Below are 21,639 nucleotides of genomic sequence, written 5' to 3' on the forward strand. Positions count from 1 at the left end.
CCTTCTTTGTCTCTTGTGGCCTTCTTTATTTTAAAATCTATTTTGTCTGATATGAGTATTGCTACTCTGGCTTTTCTATAATACACATTTTCACGTCATATTTTATTCCATCTCCTCACTTTAAGTCTGTATGTGTCCTTAGATCTTAAGTGAGCCTCCTGTGGACAGCATATATATGGGTCTTGCTTTTGAATCCATTCAGATAGTCTTTTTCTTTTAATTGGAGCCTTTAATCCATTTACATTCAAATAAATTATGGATAAGTATGCATTTTTTGACATTTACTTGAACTTTTTTTTGGATTGCTATTTTTGGTATTTTCTCTTCCTTTCTCCTTTTTGTTGTCTTTTCTTGGATTTGCTGACCATGTTTAGTGCTAGGTTTGGCTTGGTTTTACTTTTTTGTGTGTGTGACCACTATAGTTATTTGACCAGTGGTCCCCCCTCGTATTTTGACATATCCATCTATATGTGTGCAGAATTGTTTTGTCTTGCTGGTCCTCTTAAATGCAAATGCATTTTCAATGTTCTGCATTTGTCCTCTCCTCTTCTCGTGCCTGCTGGTTTAGATATCATATTTGTCAATGGGTGATTTTCCTACTTTTAAATTATCTTTGCCTTTACCAGTGAGCTATTCATTTTTAATATGATAGTTTCTAACGTGGCTTTTCATTTTCTGCTTAGAGAAGTTCATTTAGGAGTTGATGTAGAGCCGGTTTGGAGGTACTGAATTTTCTTAGCCTTTTCTTGTCTGTGAAGCTTTTGATCTCTCCACCAAATCTGAATGAGAGCTTTTCTGGGTGGGATATTCTTGGTTCTAGGTTCGTCACCTCAAATGTATTTTGCCAGTCCCTTTTGGCTTATAGAGGTTCTGTTGAGAGATCAGCTGCTATCCTTATGGGAATTACTTTATATGTGATTTGTTGCTTCCCCTTTGTGGCTTGTAATATTTTATGTAAGAGAATGAAATTAGAACACTGTCTAACACCATATGCAAAAATAAAATCAAAATGGATTAAAGATCTAGGTGTAAGGCAAGACACTATACAACTCCTAGATGAAAATATAGGCAGAATACCACTTGACATAAATCACAGCAATATCCTGTTTGCTTCACCTCCTAGAATAAAGACAATAAAGACACAAATAAGCCAATGGGACCTAATTAAATTCAAAAGCTTCTGCGCAGCAAAGGAAACCTTTAAAAAAATGAAAACACAATGCACAGAATGGAGAAAATTTTTGCAAATGACCCAGCCAACAAAGGTTTAATCTCCAAAATATACAAACAACACACACAACTCAACAACAAAAAAACAAACAACGGAATTGGAAAATGGGCAGAAGACCTAATGAGAAATTTCACCAAAGAAGACATACAGATGGCTAGCAGGCACATGAAAAAAATGCTCACCATTTCCAATTATTAGGGAAAGGCAAGTCAAAACTATGATGAGGTACTACCTCACTCCAGTCAGAAAGGCCATCATTAATAAGTCCTCAAATAAGAAATGCTGGAGAAGATGTGGAGAAAAGGGAACCCTTCTACACTGTTGGTAGGAATGTGAATTGGTACAACCGCTTTGGAAAACAGTATGGAAATACCTCAGAAAACTAAATGTAGACCTGCCATGTGATACAGCAATCCCATTCCTGGTCAGATATCCAGACAAAAATTTCATTGAAATAGATACATGCACCTGTATGTTCATTGCAGCAGTAGTGTCAATAGCCAGGACATGGAAGCAACCTAAATGCCCATCAACAGATGAATGGATTAAGAAGATGTGGTACGTATATACAATGGAATACTACTCAGCCATAAAAAGAACAAAACAATGCCATTTGCAGCAACATGGATGAAACTAGAGACTCTCATACTGAGGGAAGTAAGTCAGAAACAGAAAGACAGGCACCATATGATATCACTTCGATGTGGAGTTTAAAATATGGCACAACTGATCTATCTACAAAATCGACAAGTTATGGACATGAAGGGAAGACTCATTTGTGAGCGGGGAGGGGGAGGACGTGGGATGGATTGGGCGTTGGGGTTAGTAGATGCAAACTCTTGCATTTGGAGTGGATGGGCAATGAGATCCTGTTGTATAGCACAGGATCTAATCACTTGTGATGGAACATGATGGAGGATAATGTGAGAAAAAGAGTGTATATATGTATGACTGGATCACTCTGCTGTATAGGAGAAACTGACAGAATGTTGTAAATCAATCAAAATAAAAAATAAAAACCCCCAATGAGTAGAAGGAAGGAAATCATAAAGATCAGAGCAGAAATAAAGGAAACAGAGACGAAGAAAGCAATAGGAAAGATCAATGAAATGAAAAGCTGGTTCTTTGAAAATATCAGTAAACTTGATAAATCTTTAGCCAGACTCATCAAGAAACTAAGAGAGAGGGCTCAAATCAATAAAATTAGACGTGAAAAAGAAGTTACCGCTGACACCACAGACGTACAAAGGATCATAAGAAATTATTATGAGCAGCTATATGCAAAAAAAAAAGGACAACCTAGAAGAAATTGACAAATTCTTAGAAAGGTATAATCTTCCAAGACTGAACCGGGAAGAAATAGAAAACACGAACAGACTAAACACAGTACTGAAATTGAAACTGTGACTAAAAACTTCCAATTTAAACTGCAAGTCCAGACAAGATGGCTTCACAGGCAACTTCTATCAAACATTTAGAGAAGAGGAAACACCTATCCTTCTGAAACTATTCCACAAAATTGTAGAGGAAGGAACAGTGCCAAACGTATTCTTTGAGGCCACTATCACCCTGATACCAAAGCCAGAGAAAGATAATGGAAAAAAAAAGAAAGAAAATTACAGGCCAGTATCACTGATGAACACAGATGCAAATATCCTCAACAAAATATTAGCAAACCAAATCCAACAGTACATCAAAAGGATCATTCGCCATGATCAAGTAGGATTTGTCCCAGGGATGCAAGGAGTTTTCAATATCTGCAAACCAACCAATGTGATACTCTGCATTAACACTTTGAAGAATGAAAACCATGTGATCATCTCGACAGATGTAGAAAAGCTTTCGACAAAATTCAGCACCCATGCATGATAAAAACTCTCCAGGAAGTGGGCATATAGAGAACTCAACTCAACATAGTAAAGGCCAGATATGACAAAGACACAGCTAACATCATTATCAGTAGTGAAAAGGTGAAAGCATTTCCACTAAGATCAGGCAAAAATAAGGTTGTCCACCCTCACTACTTTTATCCAAGGTAATTTTGGAAGTCATAGCCATAGAAATCATAGAAGAAAAAGAAATAAAAGGAATCAAAATTGGAAAAGAAGTAAGACTGTCACTGTTTGCAGGTGACATAATTCTATATGGAAAAATCCTAAAATGGTATCGGAAAATTGCTAGCACCAATCATTGAATTCAGTAAAGTTGTGGGATACAGAATTAATATACAAAACTCTCTTGCATATCTATACACTAACAACAAAATATCATAAAGAGAAATTAAAGAACAATCCCATTTACCATCACATCAAAAAGAGTAAAATAAGCCTAGTAATAAGCCTTCCTAAGGAGGCAAAAGACCTGTACTCTGAAAACTCTAAGGCCCTGGTGAAAGAAATCAAAGATGACACAAACATATGGAAAGCTATACCATATTCTTGGATTGAAAGAATCAATATTGTCAAAAATCCTATATTACCCAAGGTGATCTATAGATTCAAAGCAATCCCTATCAAATTACCAATGGCATTTTTCACAGAGATAGAAGAAAAAAAAGTTTAAATTTGTATGGAAATACAAAGGACCCCGAATAGCCAAAGCAATCATGAGAAAGGAAAACGGAGCTGGAGGAATCAAGCTCCTTGACTTGAGACCATACTACAAAGCCACAGTCATCAAAACAGTATGGTACTAGCCCCCAAACAGAAATATAGATCCATGGAACAGGAGAGAAAACCCAGAAAGAAACCCATGCACCTATGGTCAGTTATCTGACAATGGAGGCAAGAATATATGATGGAGAAAGACAGTCGCTTCAATAAGGGGCTCTGGGAAAAGTGGGCAGCTACATGCAAAAGAATGAAACTAGAACATTCCCTAATCCATACAAAAAATAAACTCAAAATGGATTAATGACCAAATGTAAAACCAGATACTGTGAAACTCCTAGGGGAACACATAGGCAGAACCCACTTTGACATAAATTGCAGCAATATCTTTTTGGATACCATTTCCTGAAGTAATGGAAATGAAAAACAAAAATAAACAAAACTTGGAGTTCCCATTGTGGCCCAGTGGAATTGAATGTGATTAGTATCCATTAGGATGTGGGTTTGATCCTTGGCCTCCCTCAGTGGGTCAGGGATCCAGCGTTGCCATGAGCTGTGGTGTAGTCGCAGACACGGCTCAGATCCCACATTGCTGTGGCTGTGGCATAGGCCAGCAGCTCTAGCTCTGATTTGACCCCTGGTTTGGGAACCTCCATATGTCATGGGTGTGACCCTAAAAAGCAATAAATGAAACAAAAATAAACCAAACTTAAAAGACAACCCACTGAATGGGAGAAAATATTTGCAAATGAAGTGACCAACAAGGGATTTGTCCCCAAAATATACGAACAAACACATGCAGATCAATATAAAAAAAAAACCCAAACAACTCAGTGAAAAAATGGGCAGAAGACCTAAATAGATGTTTTTCCAAAGAAGACGCAGAGATTGCCAAAAGCATGTGAAAGATGCTCAATATAGCTAATTCTCAGAGAAATGCAAATCAAAATTACTACGAAGTATCACCTCACACCAGTTAGAATGGCCATCATCAAAAAGTCTACAAAGAATAAGCAGAACTGCTTACTGGTCTTTGAGGGAACAGGCACGCCTAACAGATTCCGGTTTTATCCAGTTATTAAAAGAGCTGACTGCAAAGAAGCCATTCCAGGCTCAGCCCTGGCCCGGATGGGGGTTTGCTGTGCTTTTACAGGTGGGCCGGCTTTCCTAGCTGTCCCCCACTCCACCGGGCCTCAGCCTCTCTGCCCACTTCTGGCTCCAGGTTCTCCTGGCACTGGAAACAGCTCACTCTGCTGTTCTCATTCTTGAAGGGGGAAAAGGCCCAGAGGGTCTAACCCCAGTCTCACTGAGAGAATGATGTGTTTAAAGGACACGTCCGAGGTTGTTCCTCTAAATGCAGAACTAAATCAATTGACTGAGGCCATTTCAGAAGCTGGGGCCCCTTCCCCATATTGCTGGCATCTTCTGGGCACTGAACCCCTTCAGGCTTCATGAGTCAGGAAGGTGCTGCTGTCACTGAGACCTGATATTTTCGGCAGGGATATTTTTCCTGATCACGGGCTGCCCCTACGAGCTTGGGGAAGGCATATCCCCTGCTTTGAGACCACAAAGTCATGATTAGAACAGTGACAGTACAACTCGTCACTCGATCAGGTCGGGAAACCCTCAAAGGGGTGCTTGACTTAGTTGACAAACCTGTGTGTGGGGATGTCTGTGGTTCACAGCGGCTTTTTCTTGGTTGGAGGTTTTTTCCTTTCATCATGTTGAGTATAGCATGCCACTCCCTTCTGGCCTGCAGAGTTTCTGCTGAAAAATCTGCCGATAACCTTATCGGGGTTCCCTTGTATGTTATTTGTTTCTTTTCCCTAGCTGCTTTCAAGCTTTCCTCTTCGTCTTTAATTTTGGTCATTTTGATTAATGTGTGTCTTGGGGTGTTCCTCCTTGGGTTTATTTTATATGGTCCTCGTTGTGCTTCCTGGATTTGAGTGAGTGGTTCCTTCCCCATGTTAGGGAAGTTTTCGGCTGTTATCTCTTGGAATGTTTTTTCTGTCTCCTTCTCTCTCTCTTCTCCTTCTGGCACCCCTATAATACAGATGTTGGTGCGTTTCACGTTGTCCCAGACTTCTCTGAGACTCTCTTCATTTTTTTCAGTCTTTTTTCTCTCTTTTGTTCCTCATCCATAATTTCCACTAATCTGTCCACCTCGCTTATTCCTTCTTCTGCCTCCTGTATTCTGCTGTTGGCTGCTTCTAATGAATTTTTTTATTTCAGTTATTGTATTTGCATATCTTCTTGCTTAAGTTTGATATCTTGTATCTCTTTGCTCAGTGTTTCCTGTGAGTTATCCATCTTTGCCTCCAGTTTATTTCCAAAGTCTTGCATCATCTTCAGCATCAACAGTCTAAAGTCTTTTTCCTGGAGGCCGAGAATCTCCTGACCACTTAGCCGTTTTTCTGGGGTTTTTTCTTTCTCCCTCATCTGAGTTATAGTTCTCTGTCTTTTCATTTTTACAGGTTTTTGGTGTGGTGACCTTTTTACAGATAATCAATTTGTAGCTTCTCTTACTTCTGGTGTCTGCCCCCCTTGTGGCTGAAGTCAGTATGGGGGGCTTGCTGTAGGCTTCCTGATGGGAGGGACTGGTGCCTGCCCACTGGTAGGTGGACCTGATTCCTATCCCTCTGGTGGTGGGGTGGGGGCTTTGTCTCTGGATGAGATTAGAGGTGGCTTTGTGCTTGGAGGGTCTTTAGGCAGCCTGTTTACTGATGGGTGGGGCTGTGATCCCACCTGGGTTGTTGTTTGGCCTGGGGCTTCTCAGCGCTGATGGGTGGGGCCAGATTTTCCCAAAATAGCCACCTCCAGAGAAAGGCACTTTTTTCTGCTGAATATTTCCGAGCGCTTTGCTTCCAATGCCCTTCCCCCTCAACAAGCCACATTCACCCCATTTTCCCAGGAGATCCTTCAAGAACTGCAGTCAGGTCTGACCCAGATTCCTGTGGAGACTTCGCTTTGCCTTGGGATCCAGTGCATGTGAAAGTCTGTGTGCGCCTTTCAAGAATGGGGTCTCCATTTCCCCCATTCCCATGGAGCTCCTGTGCACAATGCCAGGGGCTCTAGGGGCTCTTTTTCCCAATGCCAGATCCCTAGGTGTGGGGACCTGATGTGGGGCTCAGAACTGTCATGAGTCTCTGTGATACAGTTACTTTCCAGTCTGTGGAGCTTCCTGCTCAGGAGGTATGGGGTTGCTTATATTGCATAATCGCCGCCCCCCCCCCCACCTCTTGATGTGGCCTTCTCTGTCTTCTGAAGTAGGATATCGTTTTGAAAGTTTCCAGTTCATTTGGTAGAAGATTGCTCAGCATTTGGTTGTGATTTTGTTGTTTTTAGGAGAGAAGTTGAACTCCAGGCCTTCTATTCTGCCATCTTAATCCAACAGTGGTGTTTTCTTTAAGCTGATCTGGGTTTGGGTTGGAAGAAATGGCCCCCCACCCCAGTAAGAAATAATCCTGTGATCTGTTCTGTGACAGTGGCCATTGCTTCCTCAGGAATGATCTCCTCACTGTCTGGAGAGGGCTTGCGTGTGTAGAGATGGGGACTGTGCCTGAGGCAGGCGGTCCTGAAAGCAATTCCAGTTAGGACTGTTCTGTGGGGTGCTGTAACCTCGATAGCCGTGCGTCATTCTGAAGTGCCCAGGCCTGCATGGCCTTTGCAGTGAGCTGAGGCTTATGCACCTGTCATCGTCAGGTTCTCTCTTGAGATGTTGCTGTGTCTATGGTCATGGACAACAAACAAGACCTTTTTTTTTTTTTTTTTGCTTTTTAGGGCCACACCCACAGTGTATGCAAGTTCCCAGGCTAGGATCAAATCAGGGCTACAGCCCCCTGCCTAGGCCACAGCCATAGCAATGCCGGATCTGAGCTGCATCTGCGACTGACACCAGAGCTCATGGCAATGCTGGATGCATGACCCACCGAGAGAGGCCAGGGATCGAACCTGCACCCTTATGGATACTAGTTGGATTAGTTTCTGCTGAGCCACGATGGGAACTCCCAACACACACGATTGAGAAACATGAAATTCATCTGCAACTGGGCTCATTTCTAAAATCCCAGCGCAGAATCAGCTAGGACGAGGGCCATGGGAAATGTCCTTGAGCTTGCCCTCCCCACGCCTGGATGCATCATGCCAGGGACCAGGCGTTCACTGGGGGCGGAAACAGCAACATCAGGTTCCAGGAGCACCCTTTCCTCTTTCTGCTCCCTCCCGTGTGTCTGCCCCGACCCTTGCCTGTGAGGTCCCCACTCTTCCAAAACGGCCCGAATCACCTCTTGCCCTTTCTCTGCCCGGACTTCCTGTCCTCATCTCGATGGTGCCTCCCAGCTGGAACCTCACACCTGTCCCCCCTCAGCAGCTTAGCTCCCCCTCCTGACTCCAGGCAAAGTGCCCTGTGCCCAGGCCTCCTGCCCACCCCTGGAACTGGCCCTGTCCCCAAGCAGACGGCCTCCCTCAGCTGAGCCCAGACTATACAGGTCAGGGTGTGATGCTGCTTGAGGAGGAAGCTCATGACCATCCCGGGCAGCTCATCAGGGGATGCCCACATGTCAGGGGCAGAGTCGGCTTTGGGCAGAGGGAACAGGAGGCTACGTTTACTGGAGCAAGGGTGAGGCTGGACCCCGGGTGGCCAGGACAGAACTTGTGGACACCATGCTCCTGAAGGGCTCTGCCGGGGAGGTCATTTTGTTGTGACGGGTGTGAGAGTGCACTTGGGAAGATGGACGTGAGCCCCAGTCCAGGGGGGTGGCAACAGGATGGACAGAGCTCCTGCCCATTTCTCTTCAAGGGGCTCGTGAGCTGGGGAGGCACAAGTCTAATGAAATATAAAATTATTTTCATTCCAGGTGGGTCTGAGATGTGACGGCACCTTGCCCTACTTATGTGGATGATGAATTTCACACACTTGTTTCCAGCTCATCTGCAGAGCAAGAAAGAGTCTGAGCAGAGTAGTTCAAGGCCATGAGTAACCAGTCTCAGGTGACAGAGTTCGTACTCCAGGGCCTCTTGGAGGCACCACACCTCCAGGTCCTCTTCTTTGTCCTCTGCCTCTCCCTCTACACCATGGCACTCTGTGGCAATTCCCTCATCGTGGTGGCCATCAGCTGCAGCTCTGGGCTCCACACCCCTCTGTACCTCTTCCTGGTCAGCTTGTTGGTGTTGGATGTTATCTGTGCATGCCCTGTGGTACCCAAGCTGCTTGAGATTCTGATGGCAGAGAAGAGAGGCATCTCCTACAGGGGCTGCATGGCCCAGATGTACTTCCTGTCATGGTCGGTGGCAGGGGAGACGCTGCTCCTCACAGCCATGGCCTACAAGCACTACGTGGCCATGTGCCGGCCACTGCACTATGGCTCCATGACGGGCCCTTGGGTGTGTGCGGTGCTAACAGGAGCCGTGTGGGGCACCAGCATGTTGGGGGCTGGAGTCAATACTTGCCTGATGCTGCGGCTGACCTTCTGTGGGCCCGACGTGGTCGAGCCCTCCTTCTGTGAGATCCCCCTCTCTTCCTCTGCTGCTGCTGCTCTCCTGTCCCTCCACATATCTGAACGACACCATGACAGTTGTGGCTGATGTCCTCTTTGCCATGCTGAAGCTCCTGCTCACCGTGGCTTCCCATGGCTGCATAGTCGCCAGCATCCTGGGGATCCACATGGCCGAGGGGAAGCAGCGGGTCTTCTCCACCTGCTGGTCCCACTTGCTGGTGGTCACCGTGAACTACTCCACTGTCATCCACACCTACATGAGCCCTGGCTCCAGCTACTCCCCTGGGGCGGGCAAGGCGATGGCTGTGCTTTACTCCTCTGTGAGCCCCACCTCGAACCCTCTCATCTATACCTTGAGGAAAAAGGATGTCAAGGCAGCCCTCAGGAATGTCTTCACACTTTGGGCAGGAAAACTGTAGATGCACTGTCTACAGGTGGGAAGTGCTGGCTCAGGGAAGCGGAAGACTCTGAGTTATCGTTACTTAGAACGTACTCAGTAGGTGGCATCTTCTACCAGGAACCAAAGACTAAACCCATCGACACACAGTATCTCCTATTTAGAAACATGTGCTCTAGACCTTTTTGAATTTAGACCAGCAGAAATAGGGCCCCTTGAAAACCCTTTGACACTACACTGATGGGGAGCTTAAGCACGTTGACGTTTGCATTAACTACTGGCAATAAGGCGTGTGCTCGGTGAAAATGCCAAGTGACAGGACAAAACGTGTCACACCCACGATATTCTGTAGGGACAACCTCCAGACTCAGTTTCTGGTTGCCATCAAGCCCGGCACACCGAACACTGCTCTGTGACGCTTTGCCTGGATGCCTGTGGTGTGGGAGCTGCTGGAGACACAGCGGCATGTCCAGGGGGCTCAGGGCATGTGGGTTGTGGTGAATGGGACCTCAGAGGACAGGGGGCCTGTGGTCAGCCAGAAGAGCTCTGAGAAAAGGCTGGGATGTTAGCGGGGTGTGAAGCACTTGAGGGGGCTGGCTGCATCCTGCAGAATGTGGATCTAGAAGGCACTCGATGGCTGCTGCTCCTGCAAGAGGTGGCTAGTGATGACAAGGACTGTGAGGGAATCTGACGTGCTCTGCAGGACGTGCTCACCCTCTCCTGGGGTCCTCCGCTGGAGCTCTTTCTGCCAAAAGCCAACATGGCCTGTCTCCTCTCCTGCCCTGCACCGTGGTGCCCATGAGAGGCAGTGGTGGCACTATCAGGGTCAGAACCCCTCACAGACAGAGCATAGATGCCCGGCAGGTGCCAACTCACATGTGGTGCCACTGAGGAGGCAGCCTTCTCCATCCTAGCTCTGCAGGAAGCACTGTGAGGAGAAGCTGCAAAAGACAGTGAGTGATGATTAGGAGAGTAAAGTGCCACCCAGGGGCTAAAGACGCCCCTGCAGCCAGAGGTGTTTGCCAGTTGTTCACAGAAAAGGAGTTAGTGTCAGTTCCCTGCTAGGGATGACCCATGCACGTGTGTGCACGCCCCTGCGTGTGCAAGCGCATGGATGTGTGTGTCTGTGCCTTAACGCCTGTGAGGTGCAGCTGTGGGTGCCCACGTGTGTGTCGCATGTTTGGGTTCAGAGTTCAGTAAACTCTCTGCTTTCACATTCCATCACGTGTGCAGACTTCACTTTCTACCTTTTGTGGGCTATGGAATTCCAAAATAAAGAGCCTGTCAGGGCTGTTGAAGCCGCTAACTTTAGGTATCTGCAGCAAGGCACTCCATCTGAGAGTCTATTCTAGACTCTGGAATAGTCTGGGAAAGCTGTGCTCCCCAGTAAAGGGTGGCCTCAGAAGGCTTATTCTTTGTGGGTATTCTGGGGTTATGCGGGCTGACCTGAGGAAAGACTTGAAAAAAGTGGAGCTAAACCATCACCCTGAGGACAGAAAGGAGGGAGACTTGTGACACTTACTCAGAAGGAGGACCTACAGCAGTGAGCGACGAGGCAGGTGTGGGATTCAGGGAGGAGCACCAGGAGAGCCCCACCCAACCTCTCTTGTGGAGGCTCGTGTGGGTGTGTGGACGTGTGCACCTCTGTGGACACGTGGATGTGTGAACATGTATGTATGGGTGGTAGACATGTGTGAGTGTGATGTCTGTAGTTTGTGTGTGAACATGTGAGTGTGTAAACGTGTGAGAATATCCAGGTGGTGGGTGTGTGAGCATGGTAAGGATGCATATGTGGGTGTTTCCTCTAGTGTGGCGTACGAGCATTGTGTGTGGTGTGTGAACATGTGTGTCTATGACTATGTTTGAGTGTGAGTACATACGAGTGTGTGTTAGGCACTCTGTGTGGTCATTGCCTGTTTGCACCTCTGCTCTGCCACTGACCTGGGAGCAGCAGCAGGCGGGCTGATATGTTGGAGTGCATCCTACAGCCTGAGCCAGGCTTCGCACAAGACGAAGCTCAGAGAGCACGGGTGGGTTGAGCAAGGAGGAGGCTGATTTCACTCCAGGGACTCCATCCATGGGAGATACGCTGGGGGCTCTCCAGGTCTCACCTCTCCCTGCCCTTTTCCCATTTGCAGTTAGGGTCCTCGGTTGTTCCAAGCATTTCAAAGAAGATGTTTTCTGCTGCTGCGTGTAGAAACCTCCACTTCCGACTCTGCGACTAACTGTGCAGTGTGGCCTAGGGGTGCCTGATGCAGTGGGTCGGTGGTACCATGAAACCAGATCACCTTCCAAAGGAACTGTGGCCACAGCTGCCTTCTCCAAGGTGCTTCCAACATGGTCTTGGCTGTGGGCAAAACAGGAATCACAGCTCTTGACTCTGCAGACCCTGAACTTTCCTCTGCCGTGTTTTGTCAAAGGTTGCAGGGACGGGGCTCACCAGCCCCCAAGTCCACAGCACACACACGCCACTCAATCTCAAGCCATATCACACTCACACCAAAGGCACCTCTTGTCAAGGGCCTTCTGGCACTGCTAGCGTTTTCAGCAGAGGAAGAGGACCAGAAGGAACTGCAGAAGAATCTGAGGTGCCCAAGCAGCCCTGGGTCTGGGGTTCCCATATAAGCCTTTGCAGGCTGAGCTGTTCCCACCAACCGGAAGTCCCTGAAAAGGTGGGGGCACTGAGCCTCAATGTTAGCTTTTCTCTGAACCGATGTCCTTCCTCCTTTGTCACCCCAAAAGAGTCTACAAACCTCCATCACCTAATGTTTCGGTGCAAACTCTGTACTAGACTTTTAAAGCCTGCAACCCTGGTCAATGGGGGAAATCAGCAAAGATGGAGAGAAGAAGCTGCTTCCTTGGGCAACAAGGGCGCCACGCTTGGCCATGTGCCCCTCTTCCCTGCGCTCAGCCCCCAGCCCTGGGCAGCCACACCTCCACGGTCCTGCCCATCACCAGCACGTGAAGCAAGCTTCGCAAAGGTGTCCTATTGACCTCCCATTCACTGGAAAGGCTGCAAACAACTCAAAACTGTGTTGGGGGTCTCCCCTGGGACTCCGCTTCTCTGAAGGAAAGGAATGGCCCTCACAGCCTCATCTGACTGTGGGACAGGAGGGCAGCAGTTGCCTTGGGTGGCCCTTCCCGCTGCTCTCTCAGAGTCTATGCTGCAGCTTCACACGAGGCTTCTCATGGCCTTGCACTCCATCAAGGACACCCACAGCACAGAGGCGAAGAGCCACTCCTAACCAGCCCCACTGTGGACATTTAACCTACCTAAACTCACAGACTGGCACCATCCAAATCCGAGTCAGAACCTGCAGTCCCTCATTCGTTCAGCCAAGGTTTCTCCAGACCCTCTGCACATCGGGCCCTGGGTGGCACTTGGCTGCCCTCTTCCTGGGCCAAGGTCCTGAGGAGGTGGTTCCTGCCTCCGTTTTCTCCATGGTTTCAGAATTTGGCACAGAGTTTGTCTTAATCCTGTCGCTAATGATTGAATGATGGAGTAAATGAAAATGAACTTTCAGTGTCAACCTGTCTGAACACATCTTTAGATGTGAGCAGTCCCTAAAAGTGTGGCAAATATCCAACCTCAGCTGTGCATTCTTGGCGAATTCACAGACACACTTGCTATGTTAGAAAAACAAGCTCTGGAGCAACCTGAGTGGTAGACTCAGCTGACACATCAACGGAACCTATGATACTTGAAAATGACCAAAACCGAGTTTTCTACCGTGTATATTTTAAGAGATTTAAATTGTTCTCTGCATTGCAAATTCTTTTTCCACATAGGAAACACCTTAGCTAACTTGTAGTGCTAATTAGTCACTTAAAAATGGCTGATTAACCCAGGGAACTTTACCCAATGTTCTGCGATATCTATATGGAAAAAGAACCTGAAAGGGAAAGCATGTGAGAGAGAGAGAGAGAGTGTATGTGTGTGGGTGTGGGTGTGTGGGTGGGTGGGTGGGTGGGTGTGAGGGTGTGTGTGTGTGTGTGTGGGTGGGTGTGTGTGTGTGGGTGCGTGCGTGCATGTGTGTGTGGGTGGGTGGGTGGGTGTGTGCGCGGGTAACTGCATCACTTTGTTGTCGGGCAGAAATGATCGCAACACTGTAACAACTATCCTTCAATAAAGCTTTTTGAAGAAGCAAAAAATGGCTTATTTTTTCTGATTAGTTAATTCTTCTCAGGTGCTAAACGAGGGGTGATTGGGTATCCGTTTTTGGAATGAAATGCAGTGGCCCCTCGAACAACGCGAGTTTGCACTGCGAGGGTTGGCTCGCATGCACTAGTACTACATGGTCCTCGTTTGGTTGTATCATGGATGCAGGGGACCAGCTAAAAGTTATAGAGGTAAGGGGCTGCAAACCCTCTAAAAAGTTCTGTTTGGTTCTTCCCTGGGGCTCTGAGAAAACCTCCCTGAGCGCCTGTGGGAGGTTTTGCAGGTGACCCAGGCTTGTGTCAGAGTTGAGTCAGGTTCCCCGTGGGCATCAGAGAAGGGGGTCACCCTTGTTGGAAGAGGGTCACGAGTGAGCTCAAGCTGTGGGGCGGACTCACTCCCCACTTCTCCTCCTGTGCTGTTTGCTCTTTTTAGTGGAATAGGAAAGCAGATTTCACTACTGAAGCAAAAATCCTTTGTGGGGGGTGGGGTGGGGCGGACCATGAGAAACGGCACAAGGGTGTTTGGGGGCCAAGGAGCATTTTGGGTGTGGTACTTTCACACAGAGTGTGAAACAACACTTGGGAAAGGTATCGGGGCGTGATGGAGTGCAGGTGTGACAAAGGGATCGGAGCCGCATGTCCCCTCTGCGGGGAGGAGAGGGGCTGCAGGACTTGGAAACGAGCACTGGGCTGGTTTCTGCCAGCAGCAAAGAGCCACACCGCACCACACGGGCACAGGCCAGCAATCCTGAAACTGTTCATGGGGGTCAAGCAAAGAGCCACTCTACTGCAGGCAGTGAGAGCGGGTTTCTCGCTGTTGGAGAAATAAGCTACAGCAAGCGAGGGGAAGCCTGGACCACATCCTGTGGACCGGAATTGGAGGGGTCAATGTGGAGGACACATCCGTGGATCGAGGGGATGGTACCACACAGATGTGACCTGTGTGTGGCTCAGTGGGCGTAGGTACACTTCCCGGCTCGTCTGCCAAGAGGGCTAGAGCAGTGACACCCCCTCAGCAATGGGCAACCCTGCATGCAGACTCTGGTCTCTAAACACTCCCCTCCCAACAAGGGACCCAGGGATCCTTGGAGAGTGGCTGACTCCAGGACCGGGGCAGGAAAGTCCAAGGTGAGCCTGGAGCATCTCATGGTGCCAGAACATAAAGGAAAAGGGAAGGCATGTGTCCGTTTTAGGGAAGCCAGCCTGAAAGGGCTTCTGAGGACCAAGTAGGGACAATCGGAGCAACAAAGAGAACCACAGCCGTGTGGGATGAAAACCCCAGGAATAAAACACGCGGACACAAACACACATATGCAGGGGTGAGAGGAGAGGCGAGCCCCACTAGAGGACGCTGAGGTCAGGGAGGGAAGGTGCAGGATAAACAGGGAGGAGGCTGAGGGGGCACGACAGCAGAGCAAAGTGGTCCTGGGCTGAAAAAGAGCATTCGTGGGAAGACGGCTCAAGTGAGTCTGTAACTGTGTTCATAGCACACAAGGTAATATGCTGATGCTGCTCGTTTCTGATGTGGTTGTGTGAGGTCTTTGAAAAGCAAAAGCTGGCTGTAGGTATGACAATGCTGTACTCATCAGGCTCAAATAATCTTGGGAGTTGAAAACTCCTTTCTGACACCCAGGATGCAGTGTTGTTTTCACTCTCCACAGTCTGGTGTTGCTGAAAGCATGTGCACAGCCTGAAGTCTGGGGAGCAAGTGATGAGACAGAGCGTCGGAGGATCAGGTGAGTCCCTTCAAGGAAACGTGACTCATCACTGTCATGGGATTCTGCGCTTGGGCCTCACGGAAGGAGTCCGGGACCCTGGAGCTTCTGAGGTGGTCCGAAAGGCTCCCCGTTTCTGGCGTGGCTCCTTCGGAGGGGTCCAGGAGGCCTCCAGCTGTCTGTTCCCTCATCGGTCACAGTGTCCCCGCCCCCCACTAGCTTGTTCCCTTCCCCTCAGCGTCTTGACATCACATCACCACACAGGGCTGGAGAAAGTTGAGGTCCTCTGCCTCCGTTCAGGACCCAGTCCTGCCTGTGTCTCCACTGAAACTCGGGCACTGAGAAGGGAGCTGGCGCTGGGCCAGACCCTGGCCTCCAGCCACGTGTGCCAGACGACGGGCTGCCTTTCACACGGTCTCTGGGGCAAAGCCAAACGGCTTTCTGAAGAACCGCGTCTGGTGGCATCCTCTCCAGCCCCAGTCACGGCCAGAACTCACGCAGGGTCGGCAGGGGACCTGGCACTCTCTCTGGTTGCATCACACAGTCCAGACTGTCCCCTTTTAACCCGGGTGACCTGATGCCACTGGCCACCTCTGGACCCCAAGAGGCAAGACCGTGGCCAGAGCTGAGGCTGCGAGGTGAGGACCCGGCTCTGTGGCTGAGGCTGGGCTCAGGCCAGGGCTTCCTGGGGGCACTCAGTCACCCAGCAGGGGGCCAGAGTCTCTTTGTTTAGGAACCTATCTGTCGGTTTCCTTATTTTTACTTTAATTTATTTTTTTTTTTTGAAGTAGGGTGGTTGTGTTAGTTTCACATGAACAGCTAAGTGGTTCAATCATGCTTATATCTCTCTATTTTTTTCAGATTCCTTTCCCTTATAGGTTATTACAAGGCATTGAATATACTTCCCTGGGCCAAGCAGGAGGCTCTTGTTGATAGGGCGTGTCATTACTTTTAAAATCCCATCGTGTTAATTGATTTTAAAATTATGCTGAACCCTCATTTCTACCTTCTCAGAGGTTAAAGCAGAGAGAGTCAGCTCCCTGTGTCTGTGGGAGCACCTGGGACCGGGGCCTCCTGTGTCAGACAAGCAAGTTTCGAGAACTCTTCTGAAGTTTAGTGAGGGCTTCACTGGCTCCAATGTTATAAGGAAGGTGTGTGGGGAGGAGGAGGGGTTGGGACCTGGTGGTCCCTGTGTGCAGCAGGGTTGGAGGAATGGGGGTGTCGGGGCGGGGGCTTCACTTGGTTCCATCTGAGCTTCCTCCCCACAGTCTCTGCAGGAAGCCCAGCCTGCAGGGAGGAGCGCAGCTCAGGCAGGGCCTTCGTGCTTATGTGCTTTTCCCAATCTCGTAGAAAATGAGACATTTTGGTTTCAGTAGAGTTAATGCAGTCTTTCTTGTGATTGCATGAAACTACCACTGGCAGATTTCAGGAGTTCCCCAGGATTCCAGCCATGCCTTCCTGGGCAGCCCTGGGGTCTGGCCAGCCTCTCGCACTGCCGTCTCTTTGACAACTGTGTTGGGTGAGTCTCTGAAGGCAGCCTCACTCGGCCCACACTGCTGCCCCAGGGAGACCTGCTGGGTGATGCCAGATGCCCCCACCGGTGGTGCAGGTGCTTGTAGGTGGGGTGCTGGCTGTGAGCCTGGGCTTCTGCACAGGGTGTGGCTGTCTCACAGCCCAACTCCGAGAGCACGGCCCTGAAGCTATTCAGAGATGGGGGGTCTAGGCTTCCCTGGTGGTCTAGTGATTGGGACTCAGCACTTTCACCGCTGAGCCTGGGTTCAATCCCTGCTCTGGGAACTGAGCTCCCACATCGAGCTAATGCACACCATTGCCCCAAAGAGTCCAGAGATGGGGTGTCTAGGCTAGAGCTGTCAGAGGAAATACCGGACACTCGGTGGCACTTGAATTGTAGATCTACCCAGAAAAAGTCCAAAAATCATTAAAGAAGATAATACTGCTCAGCATCAGACAATCCCAGGCAACATCTGGGAGGTGTAGTAAAAATCAACTCGTCGTTCGCTTGCAGTTCAGAGGGAATGGGCATAAATGCTGCTTTTTGTCTGCCAAGGGGCAACCCTGGTCTGGACACACATCGGGTTCAGGGTCCCCAAATAAACAACTCAGTCCCTGACCTAGTGGAACTACTTGGTGAGACAAACTGGCCATTTTCTGAGAGACGTCTGCATGGCTCTGCAGGAGCAGAAGGCTGGCCTGAGTCCCCAGGGCTTGGTGGGTGGAAAATTATGAAGAAGAAGTGCTCCCCCCCCCCCCACCACCACCAGAAGAGGAGCCCAGTATGTGCCAGGCTCAGGAGTCTGTTCTGCGCACGATGCTTTGCTAGGGGTTTGGGGACAAGGGAAGGCTGATGCTGCAGTGCAAGCTGCACGAGTGTCAGTAGCTCTTACACTGAGGGAAGGTTGGGGCATCGGAAAGGGCCTCCTAAGTATGTTTATTGTTCAGGGACCTTTCCTGTTCCACACCCTCCACCCAGCAGGTCCCCCGAGGCTCCTGAGAACCTTGGCAAGCCTGCCAGGGGCTCATGCACATGGGCCAAACTCCCCAAATTGCCAGGACAGTGGCAACACACAGGTGTACAGCACGCAGTCCCACGGGACACACAGAGGCCGGAACTGTCATTTTCACCCTGTGACGACTGAAGTCAGATTAACCAACTTCTGCTGCACACCTGTCACATGGTGGGGGACCCCACTGCTCTCACTCTGAGGTGGGTACAGCGCTTGGCCCCTAATTCCAAGTTAATGGACTGCACCTGCCACTGTGCTTGGCGGCCCCTGCAGTCGCCCAAGTCAGGCTGCTGGGACTCGCCTGGGGCCCTTACGTGACCAATGCAGAAGACATCAGCCTGTGCCGGGAGGAGGCCCTGAGGCCAGGCTACACCGTGTTCGGTGCTCCACTTCCCTGGACCCTCCGTCTCTGCCTTCAGGGCCGTCTGTCCGGGAGACACCGTCTGGTTCTGGACAGTCTGCTGGACCCTCCGGGCCAGCTCCTGAAAGCACAGGGTCCTTGGGCGGGGCTGAGAGTGGGGTGGGAGCAGAACACGGGGAGTTCTTATGGCTCTAAGGTCGGAGCCGGCTGTGTGTTCTGACTGCCTAGCGACCCTGCTCATCACCCGAGCATGGCACTGTCCCCCTTCAGGATGGGAACCTCCCCTTAGACGCTTGCCCGACCCAAAAAGCAGGCTGAGGCCATGACTTCTGTGCCTGGCCTGCCTCCAGCCTGGGCCTCCGTGGGGTGGGAGCTCCTGGGTTCAGGGCTTCCTGCCCCCGGCGAGAAAGGAGGCGTGTCTGTCACAGAGCATTTGGCCTCTGTCTTGGGCAGAGTTCCTGTAGCCTCCCCAGGATTACGTGTGCTTATTCTGCGGTGTAAGTGGGCTCATTCCCTGAAAGGCCAGTGCAGGAGCAGAAGCTGCTCCTCTGCCCACCACCTGGCTTCTCAGAGTTCATGTTGCTGCTTTGAGTCTATCTCCCTGTTTTTCCCCTCATGCCACCCCCGCTGCAGGGGAATACTCCCCGCCCGAACTCCTCAGCCCCTTGTGGATGGTAGGGGCTCTCAGGGCCCCTGTGCACTCAGGGGTCTGGACTCTTCGGGAGGTCCCGGGTGGTCAGAGCCTGTGGCCCAGGATTAAAATCAAGCGTCTTAATGGTCTCAGTAGTGAACCCCTCAATCCCCATTATTTATATGCTATTTTCTTGCCTTTCTTAACGGGATCTTATAACATCTTCATTACAAGCATCCTTATGCACTTCTAACCATGCCTTGCGGGTGGAGATAGCTCCCATTCCCCGCTGCTTCTGCAGAGCAAAGGAAACCATTGGCAAAGTGAAAAGGCAGCAGCTGCTGTTGAGGCGCGACAGGATCAGTGGCCTCTCTGGAGCGTTGGGACACAGGTTTTATCCCCAGCCTGGCACAGTGGGTTAAGGACCTGGGGTTGCTGTACCTGGGTGTAGGACACCACTGCAGCACAAATATGATCCCTGGCCCAGGAACTCCATACGCTGTGGGGCGGCCAAAAAAGAAAAAATATATATAATGAAAAAAAAAGGCAACCCATGGAGAGGGAGAAAGTATTTGTGAACCATAATCCCACAAGGCGTCCATATCCAAAATGCATAAAGACTCATAAACGCAGTAGGAAGAGCATACTGATGTTTCTAATTATCTAATTAAAAGTGGGCAAAGCCTCTGACTGGATAGTTTTCCAAGGAAGACATACAATGGCCCACAGGCACATGAAAAGATGCTCACCGGGGACACGCACAGCAAACCAGGAGGAGATGCCTCTTCACACCTGCTAGAGTGGCTCTTATCAGAGAGACACGCGGTAACAAGCCCTGGGGAGGATGTGGTGAAAAGGGGGACCCTTCCGCCCTGTTGGTGGGACTGTGAAAGGCTGCAGCTGCTGTGGAAAACAGTACGGAGGGAGCTTTTTCCTCAAACGAGCCAGGAAGGCTTCCTCTGTAAATGGGAACTTTAGCGTCTCTGGTTTCCTTTCCAGAAGCGACTGCTCCTTACATGTAACGGATCACTTTTAACTTTTCAGTCGAAAACAAAAGCCGCCTATCCCTGAGCAGCAGGAAGCATAAAGTTTGCAGCGCCCAGCAGACCTGAGCCGCTACCGCGCATGGCCTTGGGGAACCAGACAGCGGTGAGTGTCTTCATCCTGCAGAGTTTCACCCAGGACCCCTGGCTCCAGGCTGCCCTCTTCGGCCTCTTCTTTGCTCTGTTTGTGGTGGCCTTGGCGGGCAATGGGCTGATCACTGCTGCCGTCTGCTGGAGCCCCACCCTCCACACCCCCATGTACTTCTTCCTGGTCAACCTGGCTGTGCTGGACATGATCTGCACCTCAACCATCCTGCCGAAGGTCCTGCAGGGCCTGGCCGCCGACAGCACCATCTCGTTCTGGGGCTGCCTCAGCCAGCTCTTCTTCTTCACCTGGTCGCTGAGCTCTGAGCTGCTGCTCTTCTCCGCCATGGCCTATGACCGCTACCTGGCCATCTGCCGGCCGCTGCACTACGGTGCCCGGATGGGCGGGAGGGTCTGCGTCTCGCTGGCGGCCTTCGTGTGGGGCGTGGGGCTGCTCAACGCCGCCCTGCTCACGGGCCTGGTCCTGCGTCTGTCCTTCTGCGGCCCCAACCTCATCGCGCACTTTTTCTGCGAGATCCCGCCCGTGCTGCTGCTGTCCTGCAGCCCGACCTTTGTCAACGACGTGATCATTATCACCGCGGATGTGTTCCTCTCGGGCATGAACTTCCTGCTCACGCTGGCGTCCTACGGCTGCATCGTGGCCAGCGTCCTGCGCATGCGCTCGGCTGTGGGCCGGCGGAGGGCCTTCTCCACCTGCTCCTCCCACCTGCTGGTGGTCACCTTGTACTACTCCACGGTGCTCTACACCTACATCCGGCCGGGCCTGGGCTCTGCTGGCCCGCTGGACAAGGCTGTGGCCGTTCTGTACACCACTGTGACCCCGACGCTCAACCCCCTTATCTACACCCTGAGGAACAAGGAATTCAAAGCAGCCCTTAGGAAACTCTTGCTGTTTTCCACTAAGTGACTCTGAGGCGGAGACCGTACGTCTGACCTTCGGAAGCACTGGGAGAGCCCCCTGTGAGGGACCCTTCAGGCCCTGCTGGACACAGGCCCCGAGGACTTGCCCTGAGCCTTTTCCAAAGGGCTCTGTAGGTAACAAACGTCACTGTTGCTACCTAGCACGCAGTGTGTTCATCTTAAAAGATATGCTAAGCTTTTAAGCAGTGCCCACGCAACTAATAAGACATACGTGTTGCACATTCAATTCTCTGCAGCATTTAATCATTTCTTAGACTTCCACTGTTATCACCTCCACTCACCTCCCACTGTTAGCTAGATCACAAATGTAGGTTCATTTCATGTATGTCCTGTTAACTTGTTTTGCTTTGCTTTGCTTTTTGCTTTTTAGGGTTGCACCCATGGTATACGGAGGGTCCCAGGGAGAGGGTCAAATTGGAGCTGCAGCTGCCGGCCTTCACCACAGCCG

At 50.0% G+C, this 21,639-nt stretch overlaps 1 protein-coding gene and 1 pseudogene across 1 annotated transcript; both read left to right on the forward strand.

Annotated features, from left to right (window-relative positions):
- The first annotated feature begins 8,811 nt into the window (after positions 1-8,811).
- On the forward strand, positions 8,812-9,754 carry LOC146397168 (olfactory receptor 13A1-like; annotated as a pseudogene).
- Positions 9,755-20,051: 10,297 nt separating this feature from the next.
- On the forward strand, positions 20,052-21,177 carry LOC146397169 (olfactory receptor 13A1-like). Its single transcript, XM_084997515.1, has one exon. It carries the CDS (start codon positions 20,248-20,250, stop codon positions 21,175-21,177), a length of 930 nt encoding a protein of 309 aa, XP_084853641.1. The 5' UTR covers positions 20,052-20,247.
- The last annotated feature ends 462 nt before the right edge of the window (positions 21,178-21,639 follow it).

Source organism: Sus scrofa, chromosome 14, assembly GCF_054392235.1.
Source record: "Sus scrofa isolate SSC_HxYL_T2T_F1_AM1 chromosome 14, Sscrofa_HxYL_maternal_Yorkshire_Landrace_v2.0, whole genome shotgun sequence".
Lineage (NCBI taxonomy): Eukaryota > Metazoa > Chordata > Mammalia > Artiodactyla > Suidae > Sus > Sus scrofa.